This window comes from Myxocyprinus asiaticus, chromosome 40, assembly GCF_019703515.2.
Source record: "Myxocyprinus asiaticus isolate MX2 ecotype Aquarium Trade chromosome 40, UBuf_Myxa_2, whole genome shotgun sequence".
NCBI classification, from domain to species: domain Eukaryota; kingdom Metazoa; phylum Chordata; class Actinopteri; order Cypriniformes; family Catostomidae; genus Myxocyprinus; species Myxocyprinus asiaticus.
Genome location: NC_059383.1, coordinates 25,323,795 through 25,344,267, shown reverse-complemented (window position 1 = coordinate 25,344,267; position 20,473 = coordinate 25,323,795). Strand labels below are relative to the sequence as shown.

General features: G+C 37.2%; 2 protein-coding genes across 3 annotated transcripts in view; one reads left to right on the top strand and one right to left on the bottom strand.

The window, feature by feature from the left end:
* Positions 1-688: 688 nt before the first annotated feature.
* LOC127431194 (putative tRNA (cytidine(32)/guanosine(34)-2'-O)-methyltransferase) lies at positions 689-8,060 on the bottom strand. Its single transcript, XM_051681508.1, has 11 exons — positions 7,974-8,060; positions 7,117-7,266; positions 6,852-6,921; positions 6,545-6,644; positions 6,130-6,208; positions 5,931-5,983; positions 1,873-1,926; positions 1,594-1,696; positions 1,388-1,471; positions 1,149-1,252; positions 689-1,037 (listed from the first exon to the last, which is right to left on the bottom strand). The coding sequence occupies exons 2-11, from the start codon at positions 7,235-7,237 to the stop codon at positions 837-839; spliced, it is 969 nt and encodes a 322-aa protein (XP_051537468.1). The 5' UTR covers positions 7,238-7,266; positions 7,974-8,060; the 3' UTR covers positions 689-836.
* Positions 8,061-10,933: 2,873 nt separating this feature from the next.
* The window catches only part of LOC127430754 (rapamycin-insensitive companion of mTOR-like), a 40,445-nt gene continuing 30,905 nt past the window's right edge, over positions 10,934-20,473 (top strand). Inside the window, exons 1-4 of one of the 2 annotated variants that reach the window (XM_051680778.1) lie at positions 10,934-11,121; positions 11,240-11,287; positions 16,698-16,795; positions 17,314-17,378. In XM_051680778.1, coding sequence (XP_051536738.1) covers positions 11,073-11,121; positions 11,240-11,287; positions 16,698-16,795; positions 17,314-17,378 — 260 coding nt within the window. In that variant the 5' untranslated portion in view covers positions 10,934-11,072. The remainder of the gene's footprint in view (positions 11,122-11,239; positions 11,288-16,697; positions 16,796-17,313; positions 17,379-20,473) is intronic. The other variant, XM_051680779.1, reaches the window with a different exon arrangement.

Genomic DNA, 20,473 nt, shown 5'->3' with positions numbered 1-20,473 from the left:
TCAGTGGCTAAATCCATATCTTCTAAAGTGATATGATAGGTGTGGGAGAGAAACAGATCAATATTTAAGTCCTAAACTGTAAATCTACACTTTCACCTTCACATTCTGATGTGGAAGTGACTTTCACTTTCACATTCAGCCACCTACTGGTTGGGGCAGGTCAAAAGGTGGAGATTAATAGTAGGAAAGACATCAATATTGATCTGTTTCTCACCCACACCTATCATATTGCTTCAGAATATATGGATTTAAACATTGGAGTTGAATGGTTTACCTTTTATGCCTCCTTTATGTCATTTTTGGACCTTCTGAGTTCTGGTCACCATTCACTTGCATTGTGAGGACCAACATAGCTGAAATATTCTTCTAAAAATCTTCATTTGTGTTCTGCAGAAGAAAGAAAGTCATACACATATGGGATGGCATGAGGGATTGTTCACCCAAAAATGAAAATTCTCTATTCATTTACTCACCATGAATAGAGAATTTTCATTTTTGGGTGAACTATCCCTTTATGTTTGAAAATTGATCAGCAAATAAAAGTTTGTGTTGCGGTAGATTCTAGTAGAGCTGCAGATAAAAGTTTTAATTTTGCCCGACAGTTTGTGTGACACAGATCATACTAAGAAAACATTCACAATGGAGAATTGTAAGAAGTGTAATGAGTTAAAAAGTCATAGAAACAACAAAAGGTTTTCTGGTTTATTAAATACATAAAAGGGAAATTAATTACAAACAGCCTATGGTAAAACTCTAAAAATAAATGTTGGTCAATCACAATAAAACAATTGAGAGATTTAAACATTAAAGCTGTTCAAATCAGAAATGTCCAATAGTTAGGGGGTTTCTGATGTTGATGGGTTCTGTTCTTGACTGATGTCTAGGTCTAAATTAGACAGAGCATCATCTAGTGTGCCAGAGGGTGAGTCCTCTTTGGCTAACAGATTATTCTTGCGGAGCTGACAGGCTTGCTGGTAGGGGGGCCGAATCGGAGGTTGAGTGGGTGGCAAGTACTGATACTCTTTACTTGAATCAAGCTGTTTGAGAAAAAAAAACCCACAACAACACATACATGAGGCTGACATCACATTATAGGTAAACAATAAAATTCCTGGACACACGTGTCTTCAAAAAAAGTAGATCAGCACCTGAAGTGGGTAGGTCCTGTCTGAATCAAATGCACTGAGATCTCCACAAGCAAGGAAAGGAACGATTATCCTGTTTGGTCCCTCTAATTGGTTAAAATCTACATCTGGGAGGAAAAATAAGGAAGAGAATGCATATTGTAGCCATTTATAATAACTGCTCCAAAAAAAGCATGAGTGAATCAGAGACATATTTAAAACAATTGGCTGTGTCAAATGTCAAGTTTAGCACATTAAGTTACCATAAGAGTGATCAAGTAGTGGGTTGGACATGTTGGGGACATAACCCTCAGGTGGAGAGTAATTCTGACACACCACAAAAGCCTCTGCAGGGTGATACAGTAGTTTTATATTACATGTTTTTTTTAAATGCAATGTTTTCTTATGTTCAACAACAATACATCAAAAGCTGGAATTGCTTTTGTCTTGATGTGGTCAGTGCACACACCTATGCTTGAATTGCGACTGCTGCGTGGTTTGGCGCAAGTAACAGAACTAAAGAAGATCTTGAGCTGGGAGTACAGCAGGGTCACATCTTTTCCCCTAAAAATCTATACAGAAGCAAAGCAAGACACGAAAATCCAGTCAGTCAAGTCTGAAGTAAACATTCATTATTGTCTAAAACTTTAGAGATCTCTTGGTATATCAAAGTAAGACATAATAGTAATATTCAATGTCAATGACAAAAGCATTTTAACAAATTAATTAATGATAATTGGAAGCTTACTTTTGCGACAAAGTTTCCACCTGGTTTGAGAACATGTGTGGTAATATTGAGAGCCTGTTAATAAAAAAATATTTTTTTAAAACATACAACCTTACAATTCTACCATGATCAAAAGGCTAGCAATCATTTGGTTAACCAAAATCTCACTGGAAACACTGGAAAAGTAACTAAAACAAACAATAATAACCATAAAACAAATTACATTAAAGGAATAGTTCACTCAAAAATGATCATTCTCTCATCATTTGCTCACTATTGTCACATCAAACTAGTATGACTTTCTCTCTTCTGTGGACCCCAAATGAACATATTTTAATAGATGTATGATGTGTTTATGTCAATACAATGTAAGTCAGTGGGATCCAAAACCCTTGTGTACAGTTTCTCACCCAAAATCGATCGTATCACTCAGAAAACATGATTATCTTTACTATGCCTTCATGTCCTTTTTGGATCTTGAAAGTTTTGGATCCAATTGACTTGCATTGTATGGACAAACACACACAGAAACAGAAATTTGAGATGGCATAAGGGTACATTTTTAGAGATTTATCATTTTTGTGTAAACTATTCCTTTAATCAAACTTAACTTATATATACACGGCCAAAAGTTTGGAATAATGTACAGATTTTGCTATTATGGAAAGAAACTGGTACTTTTATTCACCAAAGTGGCATTCAGCTGATCACAATGTATAGTCATTAATATATAGGACATTAATAATGTGACAAATTACTATTACAATTTGAAAAAAAAAATTTCAGAACATCTTAAACTACTTCAAACAGTTCTCATCAAAAATCATCCAGGGGGGGGGCCTGGGTAGCTCAGTGGTAAAAGACGCTGGCTACCACCCCAAGAGTTTGCTAGTTCGAATCCCAGGGCGTGCTGAGTGACTCCAGCCAGGTCTCCTAAGCAGCCAAATTGGCTGGGTTGCTAGGGAGGGTAAAGTCACATGGGGTAACCTCCTCTTGATCACCATAATGTGGTTCATTCTCAGTGGGGCACATGGTGAGTTGAGTGTGGATGCCATGGTGGATGCCGTGAAGCCTCCACACGCGCTATGTCTCCGTGGCAACGCACTCAACGAGCCACTGCCACCCGGATTGAGGCGAATCACTATGCAACCACAAGGACGTAAAAAGCACATTGGGAATTGGGCATTCCAAATCTCATGCACCTTACAGTCTAGCTGATCCCATAAAAGCTCAATGGGGTTAAGATCCATAACACACTTTTCCAATTATCTGTTGTCCAATGTCTGTGTTTCTTTGCCCACTCTAACCTTTTATTTTTTTCTGTTTCAAAAGTGGCTTTTTCTTTGCAATTCTTCCCATAAGGCCAGCACCCCTGAGTCTTCTCTTTACTGTTGTACATGAAACTGGTGTTGAGCGGGTAGAATTCAATGAAGCTGTCAGATGAGGACATTTGAGGCATCTATTTCTCAAACTAGAGACTCTGATGTACTTATCCTCTTGTTTTGTTGTATATGTGGCCTTCCACATCTCTTTCTGTCCTTGTTAGAGCCAGTTGTCCTTTGTCTTTGAGGGCTGTAGTGTACACCTTTGTATGAAATCTTCAGTTTATTGGCAATTTCAAACATTGTATAGCCTTCATTCCTCAAAACAATGGTTGACTGACGAGTTTCTAGAGAAAGCAGTTTCTTTTTTGCCATTTTTGACCTAATATTGACCTTGAGACATGCCAGTCTATTGCATACTGTGGCAACTCAAAAACAAACACAAAGACAATGTTAAGCTTAATTTAATGAACCAAATAGCTTTCAACTGTGTTTGATATAATGGCAAGTGATTTTTTTAGTACCAAATTAGCAATTTAGGATGATTACTCAAGGATAAGGTGTTGGGGTGATGACTGTCTAGATTTGATCAAAAATAACTTTTTTCAAATAGTGATGGTGCTGTTTTTTTTTTTCATCAGTAATGTCCTGACTATACTTTGTGATCAGTTGAATGCCACTTTGGTGATTTAAAGTACCAATTTCCTTCCGAAACAGCAAAATCTGTACATTATTCCGAACTTTTGGCCGCCGGTGTATATATTTATTTCACACACACACACACACATATATATATATATATAAACACACCGATCAGCCACATTAAAACCACCTGCCTATTATTGTGTAGGTCCCCCTCATTCCGCCAAAACAGCGCCAACCCGCATCTCAGAATAGCATTCTGAGATGCTATGCTTCTCACCACAATTGTACACAGCTGTTATCGGAGCTACTTTAGTGTAGAGCCGAGGAGGGCGGGGCCGGGCTGGAACGAGACACACCCGGTCCCCAATCAGCCTGATGGGGCACGCGAGGGATAAAGGCAGCCGGGGACGACAGTTCGAGAGAGAGAGAATTACAGACAGCTGTACTGTGTGTTTTTGGTTGTGTGTTTTGTTTAAATTGTTTATTAAATTATTATTTAAGTTGTCAAACCGGTTCTCGCCTCCTCCTTTCCACTAAACCCCCTTACACTGGTGCAGAAACCCGGAAAGGAGGAGGCGAGAACTGTCGTCCCCGGCCGCCTTTATCCCTCGCGCGCACCATCAGGCTGATTGGGGACCGGGTGTGTCTCATTCCAGCCCGGCCCCGCCCTCCTCGGCTCTACATTTAGACTTTGTCATTTCGAACCAGTCTGGCCTTTCTCTGTTGACCTCTCTCATCAACAAGGCGTTTCCATCCGCAGAACTGTCCCTCACCGGATGTTTTGTTTTTGGCATCATTCGGAGTAAACTCTAGAGACTGTTGTGCGTGAAAATCCCAGGAGATCAGCAGTTACAGAAATACTCAAACCAGCCCATCTGGCACCAACAATCTTGCCACGGTCCAAATCATTGAGACCACATTATTCCCCATTCTGATGGTTGACGTGAACTTTAACTGATGCTCCTGACCTGTATCTGAATGATTTTATGCACTGCTGCCACACAATTGGCTGATTAGATAATCGAATGGTTGATTGTTGGTGCCAGAAGGGCTGGTCAGGAGGGTCAGGAGCTTCAGTTAATGTTCAGATCAACCATTAGAATGGGGAAAAATTTTATCTCAGTGATTTGGAGCATGGATGGTTGTTGGTGCCAGACGGGCTGGTTTGAGTATTTCTGTAACTGCTGATCTCCTGGGATTTTCACACACAACAGCCTCTAGAATTTACTCGGAATGGTGCCAAAAAAAAAAAAAACATCCAGTGAAGGCAGTTCTGTGGACAGAAACACATTGTTGATGAGAGAGGTCAACAGAGAATGGCCAGACTGGTTCGAACTGACAAAGTCTACGGTAACTCAGATAACTGCTCTGTACAATTGTGGTGAGAAGTATATCATCTCAGAATGCTATTCTGAGATGCGGGTTGGCGCTGTTTTGGCGGCACAAGGGGGACCTACACAATATTAGGCAGGTGGTTTTAATGTTGTGGCTGATCGGTGTATATATATATATATATATATATATATATATATATATATATATATATATATATATATATAAAATTTACACACACATATACAGTATGTAAGAATTTACAGTATTCTGCCCTAAAATATGAGTTCCACTTGACCTGACCTCAAAATGACCGCATCACCTAAATGGCTTGTTTATTATGAAAACAAAGAAATGTTTCCAACTTGGTGCTCACACCTCAGGGTGCTCACCCCACCCCTCGATCAAATGGTCATCATCAATTGTAGAATGAGCGCAGGACTGGGCCATGAAGAACCATCTCAGATAATGGGGGGTCCGAGCTTAATTAACAGACAGACCATATCTTTTAGGGATTTTCATTTACATGAACAGCACAACTTAATTTACATTGTGGGCATTAATTATTTCACAAACTAGTTAAAAGGTTTGAGTTTACAAAGTCAAATCGTTGTTCAGTCTGACTCCGCTGAATTCAAGGTGCTTCATGGACTTTGTCACTGCTACACTACAATAAAGACTTCAGCATCTTTATCTCAAGATCGACACCTGTTCCTGTGTGTCACTTAATATAACCTGCTTTTAAATGTTAATAATATGATTGAAATAGGCAATACATACCGCTAGCAGGAGCTGTGCCTGAATGTACTCATCTACATCATGAAGCCCTGTAACTATGAAAATAAACAGCAGCAGACTATGAGAAACAGACAAGACTGAAAAATCAAAGACTTAAATCACAGAGAGCTTGGGAGGGATCAGCACCAAATAGGAGGACATCATGTTAAACACATAAAAAAAATAGTTGTTTGTATCTGACCATCAGGGGCGCCATCACACACAACCAAGTCTGCAGACTGCCCTTCAAAGTGTCGAATAATCTCTTGTGCTGTAGAAATCTGCCAAAACAACACATACATTTGGAGTCAGTGCACAAAACAGCTGTTGTCTTACAGCATACAGAATTGTTAATGTAATGATCCAAATGCACTCAAAATAGTCATGACATCCGGCACTCATTTTTAAATAGTAATGGTAGTAAAGTCATATACACAGAAAACACTTTCTATTTTAGCATTCTCCTGTCACCTCGTGTATTGCCAAATAATTATGCATTTTTAATGCTAAAAAGTTTAACATGCCAATGAAGCAGCTGGACAGTTTAATTTCAACCATACCAAGACTAAAATGCTGTACATTTTACATTGCATTGCAGTTATTTTTTAATACTACACCTTAGTAATGTCTCCCTGAATCTGTGTGACACCCGGCAAAGGCCCCATGGCTTGCAGGTCCACAGCAACAATCTTCACCTCCTCAGTCTTGTCTTTTCCACTGGAACACAAAAAGAGACACAAATAAAGGCCTGAGTACCTCCATAAAACAAGAGAGTTGCCATCAAAATTAATACAATATTCCACGGATTAGTATACAACTCCATGTACCGTGTATACATTACATTTCAGTTCAGCTGAAGTAAATTTTGCCACAAGGACTCATAGCATGAAAGGTGGCATAGCACATATGAGAGGAGTAACTCACCGCAGTTTCCGGCTCAAGACTTGGCTCCAGCTACCAGGTGCTGCGCATAGGTCCACAGCGCGACTCACACCTGCAGACAAGGCATCCACAGTAATAACAACACAACGGCCTGTTTTAATTGTTGGCTCACACCAATATGTAACTGCACTGAACATGCCTATGATGCCCTAAAACGCAGTCTAGATAGTCAGCTCACTAGGTTTTAAGATACGGCCAATAACTCATCTAATATCCCATTCAGACTCAAGCAAAATGTGTATCTTACCTTTAAAAAGGTTGAACTCTTCGTCCAGTTGGAGAAGTTTGAAAGCACTCCTCGCTCTCCAGCCCTCCTCTTTCGCCAGTCTGTAGTAAATATCGCGTTTGTCTTTAGAAGAGCGCCCCATGTTGTCTCTTCACACTCAGTTCACTTAATCTGTAGACAAATAATTACATAATTGTAAACCCAAATTCAATTTTAAATCACTTCCCTCTAACAGTACTGACAATGGTTGCCACACAGCAGAACAGGCTTATGTCTTGATAGTTTACAGAAACTATCAAGAGAACCAATATGTCAGCGTTACTGTAATGACAGTAGCTGTGGAAATTATTATATTAAAGGTGCACTCAGTAACTTTTGTCTTTGTGTCATCTTGGACTTACACTGACACCTAGCGGCTTGGATGCAGCATCATTTAAAATCAATAGTTTTCAGTTTCAGATGCCATTATAGACATTTTGTATTCACAGTCAGCCATGATTATTTTAATCAGTGAGTGAAAGTGTCAAATAACAAGACGGTTACTTAGGAGTAGTATTAATTCGGCTGGTCATGTGATCTCAACATATCAGCCCCCATGTGCGGACCCCCTCCATGTAAAATAAAACAGCTTTTATAAGGTTACTGATATGACTGGAGTCTTCATTTTAATGTGAGTGGTCATGATTTCCTACATATACTGCAAAATTACAATTTATGTCTTTAGGAGTTAAACTTTTTAATGAGGAAAAAATTACTGAGTGCACATTTAACTATGATTTATAATAAGATGCCTATTTTAGGGAAACACAGCGAAATTCTCATAACCATTAGCCAATTATAAACGTGAAAGAAATTTTATTTTCATGAAATGTACTTACATAGGACTACAGTTATCTGGATATGTGCAACTGCAACCTAAGTTCTGTTTTTCCTGCAACGTGATACTTCTTCTTACTGGGTTGCAGACAGACGAGCAGTAGAGCACATCGCCACCCACTGGTGACAGGGTAGTATCGTGAAATGTGAAATTATGAAATTGTTCTTTTTCAGCAAAAAGATGGTTCCAGCTTTATTCTCAGCTAATGTTAAATCTCATTTTCCAACATAAATACGTTTCTTTTTTTTCCTTCTATCTTGTTTATGGTCTCACTACCAAGTTGATGGTAACTGAGGTAAGTACATCACAGTGCAATAGAAGAGGACACAAGCATTTACTCCACAAAAACGATACAAAAAAGATACAATAATATATTTAAATAAAACTATTGTTAAACCTATTATATAATAAAAAATTTACATTAATTTAATATAATTTTTATTAATGAAACTATTTATGATAAACCAATTAAACTATTAAAACTATAATTATAGTATTATAATAATAATAATAATACTAAATAATTTTCTAGTTTATTTAATACAGTGCTGTTCTGGTTGTAGTCCAAAAACCCTGAATTCGCCTTGGGTTCCCTCAGGATTTTCCTATGTGTTTTTATAATGCCAGTTTTGGACTTATGAGCAAAATAAGGTCTTTGGTAAACATTACTTGAATATACTTGGATGTTTTTTTCTACAACGTGAATTAAACACAGTCAAACGTGAATTGTTCAGCCGATGTGTTTTATGTGTGGCAAAACGTATGTGTGGCAGACAAGCCTCTTGTTCATCGGAAAGGAGGAAGCGGGAACCGGGTTATCAACCAAAAAGACAACCTTAAACTGCTTTTCAGCATAACCAAAACATAACCAAAACAGCTGTGCAACGGTCCTTCATGATGCTGGGCGATGGCACTGGACTTCGCCTCCTTGCGGACAGCAGCTGGCTCCTCTGCCTCCTGGCAGATGGCAGCGGGCTCCTCAGCCTCCTGCTGAACCGCTCCAGTACCACCAGATCGTGTATCCCCGGCTTCACAATCCTCCATCAGCAGCGAGGGCTCTCTGATGGCGCGTCTTCCTCCAATCCCGGGTTTCGGAACCACTGTGGCAGACAAGCTTATTGTTCATGGGAAAGGAGAAAGCGGGAACAGGGTTATTAACCAAAAAGACTTTTAATAAACAAAACACAACCTAAAACTGCTTTTCAGCAAAACCAAAACACACACACACACACACACACACACACACACACACACACACACACACACACACACACACACACACACACACACACACAACTCCGTGTTCCTCCATCTCTCTCTCTCTGGTGTCTCCAGCTCCTCCTTATCTCTCTCTCTCTCCTGCTGATTGGGGCAACTCAGCGCCAGGCGTGCATCCTCATGGCCCGGCCACGCCCTCCTCTTCGTGACAGTATGTTGCTAGAGAATAACTACAGCGTCTTTCCATTTCGTCAGGTACGGAAAAATATATTTCCAAGAACATTCAGTAGATAAAAAATCTCCAGACATGAACTGTAGAAAATCAGATATGATCTAGGAGCTTTATACAGCTTTATACTGTGCGTGCATAAAGAGTACATGTCTGCAAATTCTAGGCAAAGGGTGACTACTTTGAAGATGCTAAAATATAACACAGGTTTTTTTTTTTACATTTTGGATTTTGTTTAGTCACAGCATAATTCCCATAGTTACATTTATGTTATTCCATAGTTTTGATGACTTTACTATTATTCTAAAATGTGAAGAAAAAATATTATAATAAAGAATACGTGTTTCAAAACTTTTGACTGGTAGTGTGTGTGTGTATATATATATATATATATATATATATATATATATATATATATATATATATATATATATATATATATTGTAACTTGTATGGGCAAGGAGGAGGTGGGAACCGGCTGAACAGTCAACATAAAGGTTTAATGGAAAAACTCTAACTTAAAACAACATAAAACATAAACGGACACACATGCTGTGCAATTGATAAATTCTTTGTTAATAATAAAATAAAGGAAGTTTCATTTAAAATAATGCATAGAATTTATCCTGTGAAACATGTATTGGTACGTTTCAAATTGAATATTGATTACTCGTGTGAATTCTGGAATAATGATAAAGAAACCATTTTTCATTTATTCCTTCATTGTTTTTACACAAAGATGTTTTGGGTTGATGTTGAAAATTTCATTAAAAGGAAACTCAATATAGATATAAAACTGGGTGGGACTGATATAATGATGTATGCAAATGATTGTGGGATAGAAAAGGATAAAGCATATATCATTCAATTACTAGTTTTATTGGGTAAGTTTCATATACATAAAATGAAGTGGTCTGGTGCTAAACCTAATTTTTTTTCATTTTATAAATGATTTTAAACAATACTGTAATATTTTGTATAAGTGTAAAAATAAAAAAGCCTCCAGGGTTTGTAATATTGTTTGCAAATTCAAAATTGATAGATAAATGGCATCTTATCCTTTGTTTATTGAATAACTGAATCCTTTGTACCTGAGATGGAAATTATACAATGTTGATTGTGTGGAATTTTCTCTTGATGTTATGAATGTTCATATGCAGTTTAAATAAAAAATAAAATACAAATAATAAAAAAAAAAGTTAGAACGCCCAATGGCTAACGGATGTAGAAAAGGAAGTCGCGACTTATAGGTAAAAGAGCCAATCGCCTTTCAGATTCAGACATCGCCTGTCAATCAACTCGAGAACGCGCATGCGCAGTAGCTAGACAAGATAGCGTTGTTAGCCAGTGTTGTCAGATTTTACTGCTGATTTGAAATATGATACTTGATCGTAATCTTGGCCAAACGTTTTGGAGATTTCAGTCTTTCCCAAGTAGACAGTAGACAGCTACTTGTACTGGTATGAAGCTTGTTAACATAGAAAAATAGCTGGTCATCCTGCCCGAGAGTGTTCCAGAGATGGCCGCCGAGTGGACTGACTTGCCTTGAAAGTGACTTTGCTGCCCGTGTAGAAAAACAACAGTTTGCGTCCTGGCCAGCAGTTCTCGCGATGTCCCTCGATGTTTCCGGTGTTGTGAATCTGTCTGGTAAAGATGGCGCTCAGCATCCGAGGCCGTCCTATCCGAAGTATACGGATGCGAGGTAAGATTAAACCTACTCTCATCGGATCCGTGTGGGAAATAATATGATGTCGCTTCCAACAGCTACTCCTGAACCAAGTGTCCTTTTCTCAGTGTCTACTTTTGTCCTTGCATGACAGGTCGAAATGACAGTGGCGAGGAAAATGTACCACTCGATCTCATGAGAGGTAAGTCAGATGATGAACATAGTGATCTGCCCACCTAGACAGCATTTTTGGTCTTCATAGGCGTGTTTGGAATGTTCGGACCGGACGTTTCAAAGGCGCCTATGGTGCCCAAATTGCTGTCTAGGCAGGCAGCTCACTAGGTTCCCAGAATAAGACAAACAGTCATCATCATATAACACACTCATCATGCACAAAACACTCTTTTAGATAAGGAAAAATTACTTAAATACATGGAAAAACAGATGTTTTGGACAAAGTCGGGTGCATTTTATTATTCGTAAGGGTTGGGTGTTAAATACAGTATGTGCATCATCTCTTATTCGTGTCCAATATCGCAGGACTGAAGGGTCCTCCTCTAGTCTAGACCAAAACAACAGTGCGCTCCAGTAAGAAAGCGTGCTAAACCCACGTTTATATCATATGTCATTTAATATTGTCTAAAATCCCCTGATCATGTGTGACATTGTGTGTTTTGTTATTGTTATGTTACATAGACTGGTGTTATTGTAAGGCATGAGTGGTCTTGACTCATTGCTTTTCATTCATCGGCTGCATTGAGCCTATATAGGGAGGTCAGTTGTTAGATCTGTCAAATGAGCTGTCAAACATCCATGTGAATAACAAAGAAGTCCACATCTGTCACAGCTGATGGCACTGAATTTGATGTGTGGATGTTGCTTCTGTTGTCTTACAATACAGCTCTCCAGAAAAATCAATGTTTTAATGCATTTTAACATATTCATGTATTTAACGTATTGTTTTAATATTTTGTTTTAATGTATTTGCATACTGTTCTGCAGAATACTATACTACAGTAAACTATTCTATGCTATACAGTTTCTGTTCCATAAGAAAACCGTTTCCCCCGGGGCTGTACACAAAATGTTGGTTTAAACAGTGTCTGTTCAGGGGGTTGTTGCCAGCTATGATCATAACAAACATAGCTAGGGGTTTTGCTTGCAGATTCTTTGTTGAGATATTTTGTTATCTCTGTTGTTTTGTTTTGGGTCTGTTTTATTTAGTATGCCAGTTACATTTGTTTTTATTTTGGTTTGGTTTGTTTTTTTTGTTTTTTTTGGAGGGGGGAGGGGTCTGTTTTATGCCTATTATACATTGTTTTCTTTTGTTTTGGGGTTGTTTTATTTGGTATGCCTCTTACATTTTGTTTTGTTTTGGGGTTGTTTTATTTGGTATGCCTCTTACATTTTGTTTTGTTTTGGGTCTGTTTTATTTGGTATGCCTCTTACATTTTGTTTTGGGCCTGTTATATTTGGTATGCCTCTTACATTTTGTTTTGTTTTGGGTCTGTTTTATTTGGTATGCCTCTTACATTTTTTTGTTTTGTTTTGGGTTTGTTTTATTTGGTATGCCTCTTACATTTTGTTTTGGGGTTGTTTTATTTGGTATGCCTCTTACATTTTTTTGTTTTGTTTTGGGTTTGTTTTATTTGGTATGCCTCTTACATTTTGTTTTGGGGTTGTTTTATTTGGTATGCCTCTTACATTTTGTTTTGGGTCTGTTTTATTTGGTATGCCTCTTACATTTTTTTGTTTTGTTTTGGGTTTGTTTTATTTGGTATGCCTCTTACATTTTTTTGTTTTGTTTTGGGGTTGTTTTATTTGGTATGCCTCTTACATTTTGTTTTGGGGTTGTTTTATTTAGTATGCCTCTTACATTTTGTTTTGGGGTTGTTTTATTTAGTATGCCTCTTACATTTTGTTTTGGGGTTGTTTTATTTGGTATGCCTCTTACATTTTGTTTTGGGTCTGTTTTATTTTGTATGCCTCTTACATTTTGTTTTGTTTTGGGGTTGTTTTATTTGGTATTCCTATTACATTTTGTTTTGGGGTTGTTTTATTTGGTTTGCCTCTTACATTTTGTTTTGTTTTGGGTCTGTTTTATTTGGTATGCCTCTTGTTTTGTTTTGGGTCTGTTTTATTTGGTATGCCTCTTGTTTTGTTTTGGGTCTGTTTTATTTGGTATGCCTCATGTTTTGTTTTGGGTCTGTTTTATTTGGTATGCCTCATGTTTTGTTTTGGGGTTGTTTTATTTAGTATGCCTCTTACATTTTGTTTTGGGGTTGTTTTATTTGGTATGCCTCTTACATTTTGTTTTGGGTCTGTTTTATTTTGTATGCCTCTTACATTTTGTTTTGTTTTGGGGTTGTTTTATTTGGTATTCCTATTACATTTTGTTTTGGGGTTGTTTTATTTGGTTTGCCTCTTACATTTTGTTTTGTTTTGGGTCTGTTTTATTTGGTATGCCTCTTGTTTTGTTTTGGGTCTGTTTTATTTGGTATGCCTCTTGTTTTGTTTTGGGTCTGTTTTATTTGGTATGCCTCATGTTTTGTTTTGGGTCTGTTTTATTTGGTATGCCTCTTACATTTTTTGTTTTGTTTTGGGTTTGTTTTATTTGGTATGCCTCTTAAATTTTTTTGGGGTCTGTTTTATTTGGTGTGTACATTTTGATTTATGTTTAGTTTGGCTTTAACTCTGTTTTATTTAGTATGCCTATTATATTATATTTGTTTTGTTTTGGTCAGGGACTAAAAACAGTTTAAGGAATGAAAACAAAAACTGAAAACGATTTTTTTTTTTTTGCAGAATGTAACCGAAAACGTTATTTTGCTGGTAACCGTTATAACTGGTTCATTTTGTTCCAATAATGTTTTCATGAAATTAAAGGCCAAAGGGTTTATCACAGTAAATTTTTGGAACTACACCACTTCATGTTGCCTGAAAAATGAAACATGTGCTTTGAACCTGAAGGAAACAGCTGCATCACACATTTCTTTGCTTTATCGCCCATTGTGGATGTCGCATTCTCTGAATGAAGACCTTTTTAAAAACTATGTATAATTACTACATATACATGCACGGCTAATCCAGGTACAAGGAAAACATTATTAGAGTTAAAAAGTACATTTCTCAGTTGTTTCCAAATCTTCACTGAATTATTGTTAGATATGATGCATTCATAGAGATTTGATGCTGCCAGGTTTTGACTGAGAAGCAGATCTATAAATGATACTTAACTGTTAATTAACTGCTTGTTATGATTTCTATGCTGATGAATCCACCACACAGGAAAAAAAAATTATTTGTTATTTTAGCTTATTTTGGGCTTTTTTTTCCAGACCAGGTCGGTTGTTTCTTTTGCGAGATCTGGCAACACTGCAATTTCACCCACCCCTTAGCGCAGAGTGCTATCACTTTAAAAAGAACATTATTAACTGTTCTTTTATTTTGTTCAAACCGGTTACCATTTGGATAGGAAGCTGCAGAACTTCTGAACTGGAACAAAAAATACAGTTTTTACTCAGAACGAACTGAAATGGAAAAACATTTTGTATTTAGTCTCTGGTTTTGGTTCTGTTTTATTCATTATGCCAGTGCATTTGTTTTGTTTTGGGTCTGTTTTATTTAGCAATCCTCTTGCAAAGTACCATTACCAAAAAAAAAAAAATCTGTAACATGATTTAGAGAATCAAGAGTATTATGTAATAAAAAAAATGTTATTGACAAGAGTATTTGTCAGCTTTTAACATGTCTTATGTAAGACAGCTGTTTTTTTATGTTTTAGTGTACATTGTTATTTATTTATTTATTTTTGTGGGAGAATGTAGCTCATTAGCTGTTGTCTCATTGTGTTGTCTAAACAGGGTCATGATTGTGTGCTGTTTTTGCAGACTGGTTGACCTTGAGGGTGTTTACCATATGACCTCTGCTTAGATAGTGTTTTTTGGATAAAGCCCCATTTCCTGGTGCAATAGGCTCAATTTTTAGTGCTAAATTGACGATGTCTGGAAAACATTTTAATCCCCTTTGTCTTGTATCTTGTAGTTGTGTTCTATCAACACTGGACTATGACACTTGCTGTTTGATTCCATTGTGACTTCTTGTTGACATAGCTTTATTTAAACCAGCCTGAGCCTCACTGTTTTTGGTTCCAGTATGAAGAGCCGACAGGGAGCCTCTCTGTGGGACAATTAGGGGATTTTGTTTCGTTCTAGTACAGATGACTGAACATACTTCCTGTGTGACTGCTGTGGGAAATGAGTAGTAAAGAGTGCTGTGTGTATTAGTGTTTTGGAGTGTGTGTATTTTATGTAATCAGGTTTCACATAATGAAAAATCACATTTGATAAAGGTTCGATTTAGACTACAGCACGTCTTTTCTAAAGTGAGATAAAATCAAACACTTATAAAAAGACTTCTTCGTGAATGCATTAGGAGTAATGCGCTGATGTAGTAGCACTAAAGTAATACGACTTGGACTCCCTTACTGTAGAAAGAAAGGCCACAATTCAGACAATCAATCACATCACTTTTAAAGACCCCAAATGGCTTGAGGGCAGTCTTTTTTTGTGTTGACTAATAACATGTCCTGCCTAAGCTTCCTATTGAAGGGTTCATCCCCCCTTTTAAAAACCACGAAATTCCAAATTTGATTTCACGTCTTCGCCACACTTTTTCCAGATGGGTCGGCCTCATTCCTGTGAAGGGATATAATGAGAGAGAAGGTTTGTTTTGGTGATTTACCTCTGACGATACAGAATTCGCAGTGCTTCTTTACACTTTCACCTGTTCACCAAATTGCTTGTCTTGAGAATCGGAAGTATAGCTAAATAGATTGAATACAGTTTAAGTTCCATCTTTTCTTCTCCTCTTGATGAGCAAGCTAGTTTTCCAAAACATTTTGAGTTGTTCTTGTTTTGATGTCTGCTGTCATGACTTACTGTTGCTGTTTTGGTGCTCACTTTACACTGGTTCTTGTAGCTTGTTGCTTAAAAATGATCCTCTGTTTTTTCTGTGATTGATTTGTGAATTTTAGAAAACCATACAAAGTCATGAATGCAATGCTTTGAATGCTTTTTTTTTTCTAAAAAAACTACCGATCTATTTTAAAAGAAAAGAGTACCTTACAAAACTGAGCAGAAGGTGTTTTGATTTATGAGAAGTTGTTTCATTTCCTATCTCTTCATTTGTTGTCCCACTGGTTGTCAACACAGATAGAATAGAATAGAAGCCTTTATTTTGATCACACATTATACATACATTTTTGCATATATACAGTGAAATTTATTTGTTTTCACATATCCCAGCTAAGCTGGGGTCAGAGTGCAGGGTCAGCCATGATACGGCACCCCTGGAGCAGGGTCAAACTGCCTTGGGTTGAACTGCCAAGACTGCCTTGCTTAAGGGCCCAACAGTGGCATGTTGGCGGTGCTTGGGGCTTGAACCCCTGACCTTCTGGTCAGTAACCCAGAGCCTTAACCGCTGAGCCACCACTGTCCCTAAATGCACTAAGGTCCACTGTGACATGCTTCAGTGCTCATAAATGATTAAAGCTAATTTGCTTTGTGCCAGTGTGTGTTTTCTCACAACTCTTCAATCATTTCCTTTTCCAGACCCATCCGAGAACATGCGAGATATCCTCCAGAATGTGGCCAAACAGCAGGGAGTCTCGAACATGCGCAAACTCGGCCACCTGAACAACTTTGTCAAGGTTCGTCTTTAATGTGACTGGATCAAATAGGTGTTATAGTGGAACAGGGAATGCTGGGATAATGATGTTAAGTGCCAAAGGCCCAAAGAATCAGAAAATGTCCTTACTCTGATTATCTAGGGCATTCATTACAGCCTGTCTGATCTGGTTCATTTGTTTACTATAATGTCTCTGTTGTTGAATTCACCATAAAGTGACGATGTTAGGAAAGCTGATACAGCGTTGTTAGATTTTGGCAGGTGATCATGCAGGCTGGTGTCGTAAGTGTGCCCTTTTAGTCTGACAAGTTTATGCAAGCCAACCATGCTGTCAGTTATAAACCACTGCCTATGAGAAATATTTACCCTCCAACTCTTTGTACATGAGCATGCTTTTGCTCTGTGTCAAATGCCCTGAAGTATTCCAACAATACTTGATTTGTGTGCTTGGATTTAGAGGTTGTCATGTAAAAGTGTCATCAATGTCTCTATTTGTAGTCAAGTCAAATTAATCAGTGCTTGTTTATGTTTTTAAAACAGCTGCTCTGCAATGTCGGGCTTTCAGAGGAAAAGTTTGGCTTCACCTATGAAGAAATTATCATCTGGTGAGTCATAAAGCATTGCGTGAAATGCATGACATAAAAGTTGTAACTTGTAAGGATAGGTGTGCAACCTTAAAGGTATTTTTTTTTTTTATTTAGAAATGTACATACACTGGCGGCCAGAAGTTTGGAATAATGTACAGATTTTGCTATGGAAAATGGAAATTCTTACTTATGGAAAGAAATTGGTACTTTTATTCAGCAAAGTGGCATTCAACTGATCACAATGTATAGTCAGGACATTAATAACGTAAAACATGACCATTACAATATGAAAACAATATTCAAAACTAAACAAATCTTAAACTACTTAAAAATGTTCTCATCAAAAAGTCCTCCACATGCAGCAATGACAGCTTTGCAGATCCTTGGCATTCTAGCGGTCAGTTTGTCCAGATACTCAGGTGACATTTCACCCCACGCTTCCTGTAGCACTTGCCATAGATGTGGCTGTCTTGTCGGGCACTTCTCACGCACCTTACAGTCTAGCTGATTCTACAAAAGCACAATGGGGTTAAGATCCATAACACTTTTCCAATTATCTGTTGTCCAATGTCTGTGTTTCTTTGCTCACTCTAACCATTTATTTTTGTTTCTCTGTTTCTAAAGTGTCTTTTTCTTTGCAATTCTTCCATTAAAGCCTGCACCCCTGAGTCTTCTCTTTACTGTTGTAAATGAAACTGGTGTTGAGCAGGTAGAATTCAATGAAGCTGTCAGCTGAGGACATGTGAGGCATCTATTTCTCAAACTAGAGACTCTGATGTACTTATCCTATTGTTTAGTTGTATATCTGGGCCTTCCACATCTCTTTCTGTCCTTGTTAGAGCCAGTTGTCCTTTGTCTTTGAAGACTGTAATGTACACCTTTGTATGAAATCTTTAGTTTTTTTTTGGCAATTTCAAGCACTGTACAGCCTTCATTCCTCAAAACAATGATTGACTGATGAGTTTCTAGAGAAAGCTGTTTCTTTTTTGCCATTTTTGACCTAATATTGACCTTAAGACATGCCAGTCTATTGTATACTGTGGCAACTCAAAAACAAAAACAAAGACAATGTTAAGCTTCATTTAACAAACCAAGTAGCTTTCAACTGTGTTTGATGTAATGGCAAGTGATTTTCTAGTACCAAATTAGCAGTTTAGCATGATTACTCAAGGATAAGGTGTTGGAGTGATGGCTGCTGGAAATGGGGCCTGTCTACATTTGATCAAAAATAACTTTTTTCAAATAGTGATGGTGCTGTTTTTTACATCAGTAATGTCCTGACTATACTTTGTGATCAGTTGAATGCCACTTTGGTGAATTAAAGAAACAGCAAAATCTACATTATTCCTAACTTTTGGCCGCCAGTGTATGTCATAAGCCTTTTTCAGTATCATAGTATGATATGACAGTATGAAAATTAAAATTGACGCTATTTTTTGTTGTTGTTGTTGTTGCAATAATTGTCTTATTGTGCACATTTCATCAGTGCACATTATTATTTTTTCATAATTTATTATCTAAATGTAATTACGTTTTCTGCTGACATAACCAAAGCTGTGTTGTTGAGGAAAAAGAATATTAACCAATAGCTATTAACCAATTTTCATGATCCAGTCAAATCCCAGTGGATAAAACCAAGTCCCTCCATATATTATTTCCCACTGAATGTTCTGTTTTATTCAGAAATAAGACACATTTATGCTTCCCATAGTCATCGAAAACCTGAAAATATCAGGGAATTTTAAAATTGTGATTTTTCCAGGCCTGAAAAAAATCAGGGAAATTAATGAAATCTTAAAATAAAATCTTAGTCATTGAAAAGTTGTGAAAACCTCTATGATATTTTTTCTAGTATGATCAGCTCTAAAATATTCCATCTGCTAGAAATTACTTTTTGAGAGGATAATCTCTTTAAAATTAATATCTAGTAGGGATGCACCGATCCGATACCTGAATCGGAAACCATAAAAGCACCATTAAAGTAGTCCATATGACTCAAGCATTTTATTCAAAGCCACTTTGCAGTAGCTTTGTGAATCACAAAAGGCTGTGTTTAGTAAGTAAATATATAGTATGCATGCGCAGCACATTAGTGAATGACGTGGCTCTGTTGACACACATGGTACACAAAGGCACTCGAGCTCTTAGATCGGTGCACAATATGTGAGTGCTCCACACGAACAACATCTCAGATGTAGATGCTCAATAGTTCAGTTCACTTATAACATGCATTTAGAATGGCACCGGAGGAGCATTTCACCAGATTTTGAATAACAAGGTAATTAAATTACAGTGAACTTGCCCAAATACAGACACTTACAGGACATCCTCGAGTGTTCCGACCATCAAAATAAAAGCCAGAGGTTTTTAAAATTAAAGGTGCATGACTGAAATATATTACTTGTGTATTATAAAATTCTAAAAGTCAATAATAATAATAATAAGAAAACAATAATAATAATAATAATATTAATAATAATATATTATTATTATTATCATTATTATTTGTTTACAAATTACAACAATATTGAAGTTGACTAGGTTCCAAAAAAATAACTGTGAATGTAAAGTGGACTGATATCTTACAACTAAAGTGAAAAAAAAAAAGAGATCTGAATCCTTTAAAGTCCAGATACAAGTTTAAAAAAATGTGCAAAGAAAACTGGCTTCTTTTCTACTGAAGACTTTCACTAGAATTACTGTTCATTTTGCCGCTGCATTATCTAGTAGACTAGTTAACAATAAAGTTTTTTCTTAATAAGCTGTACATTTATATTGAAATAATGTATAGTTAGAGGATTGTGTTTCTTTACATATAAAAGAGTACCCCCAATTAGTATCACACAGTGAAGTATAGATATTCTAAACTGATTATGAAAAAAACAGCACTGGTATCGGATCGGGATCAGAATCGGATCGGAAAAGAAAAAGTGGTAACGATGCATCCCTAACCTCCAGTGTTCATGGACATCTAGAAAAGTCATGAAAATCCAATATTGATGGCCTGGGTAGCTCAGCGAGTATTGATGCTGACTACCACCCTTGGAGTCATGAGTTCGAATCCAGGGTGTGCTAAGTGACTCCAGCCTGGTCTCCTAAGCAACCAAATTGGC

Excerpts from the sequence above, each read along its gene's own strand:
- LOC127431194 (XM_051681508.1), bottom strand. The coding sequence starts at position 7,237 with ATGGGGCGCTCTTCTAAAGACAAACGCGATATTTACTACAGACTGGCG. Across the intron at positions 6,922-7,116 it reads AGAGTTCAACCTTTTTAAAG|GTGTGAGTCGCGCTGTGGAC; the intron begins GTAAGATACACA and ends CCTTGTCTGCAG. Across the intron at positions 1,253-1,387 it reads ACTACTTGATCACTCTTATG|ATGTAGATTTTAACCAATTA; the intron begins GTAACTTAATGT and ends TTTTCCTCCCAG.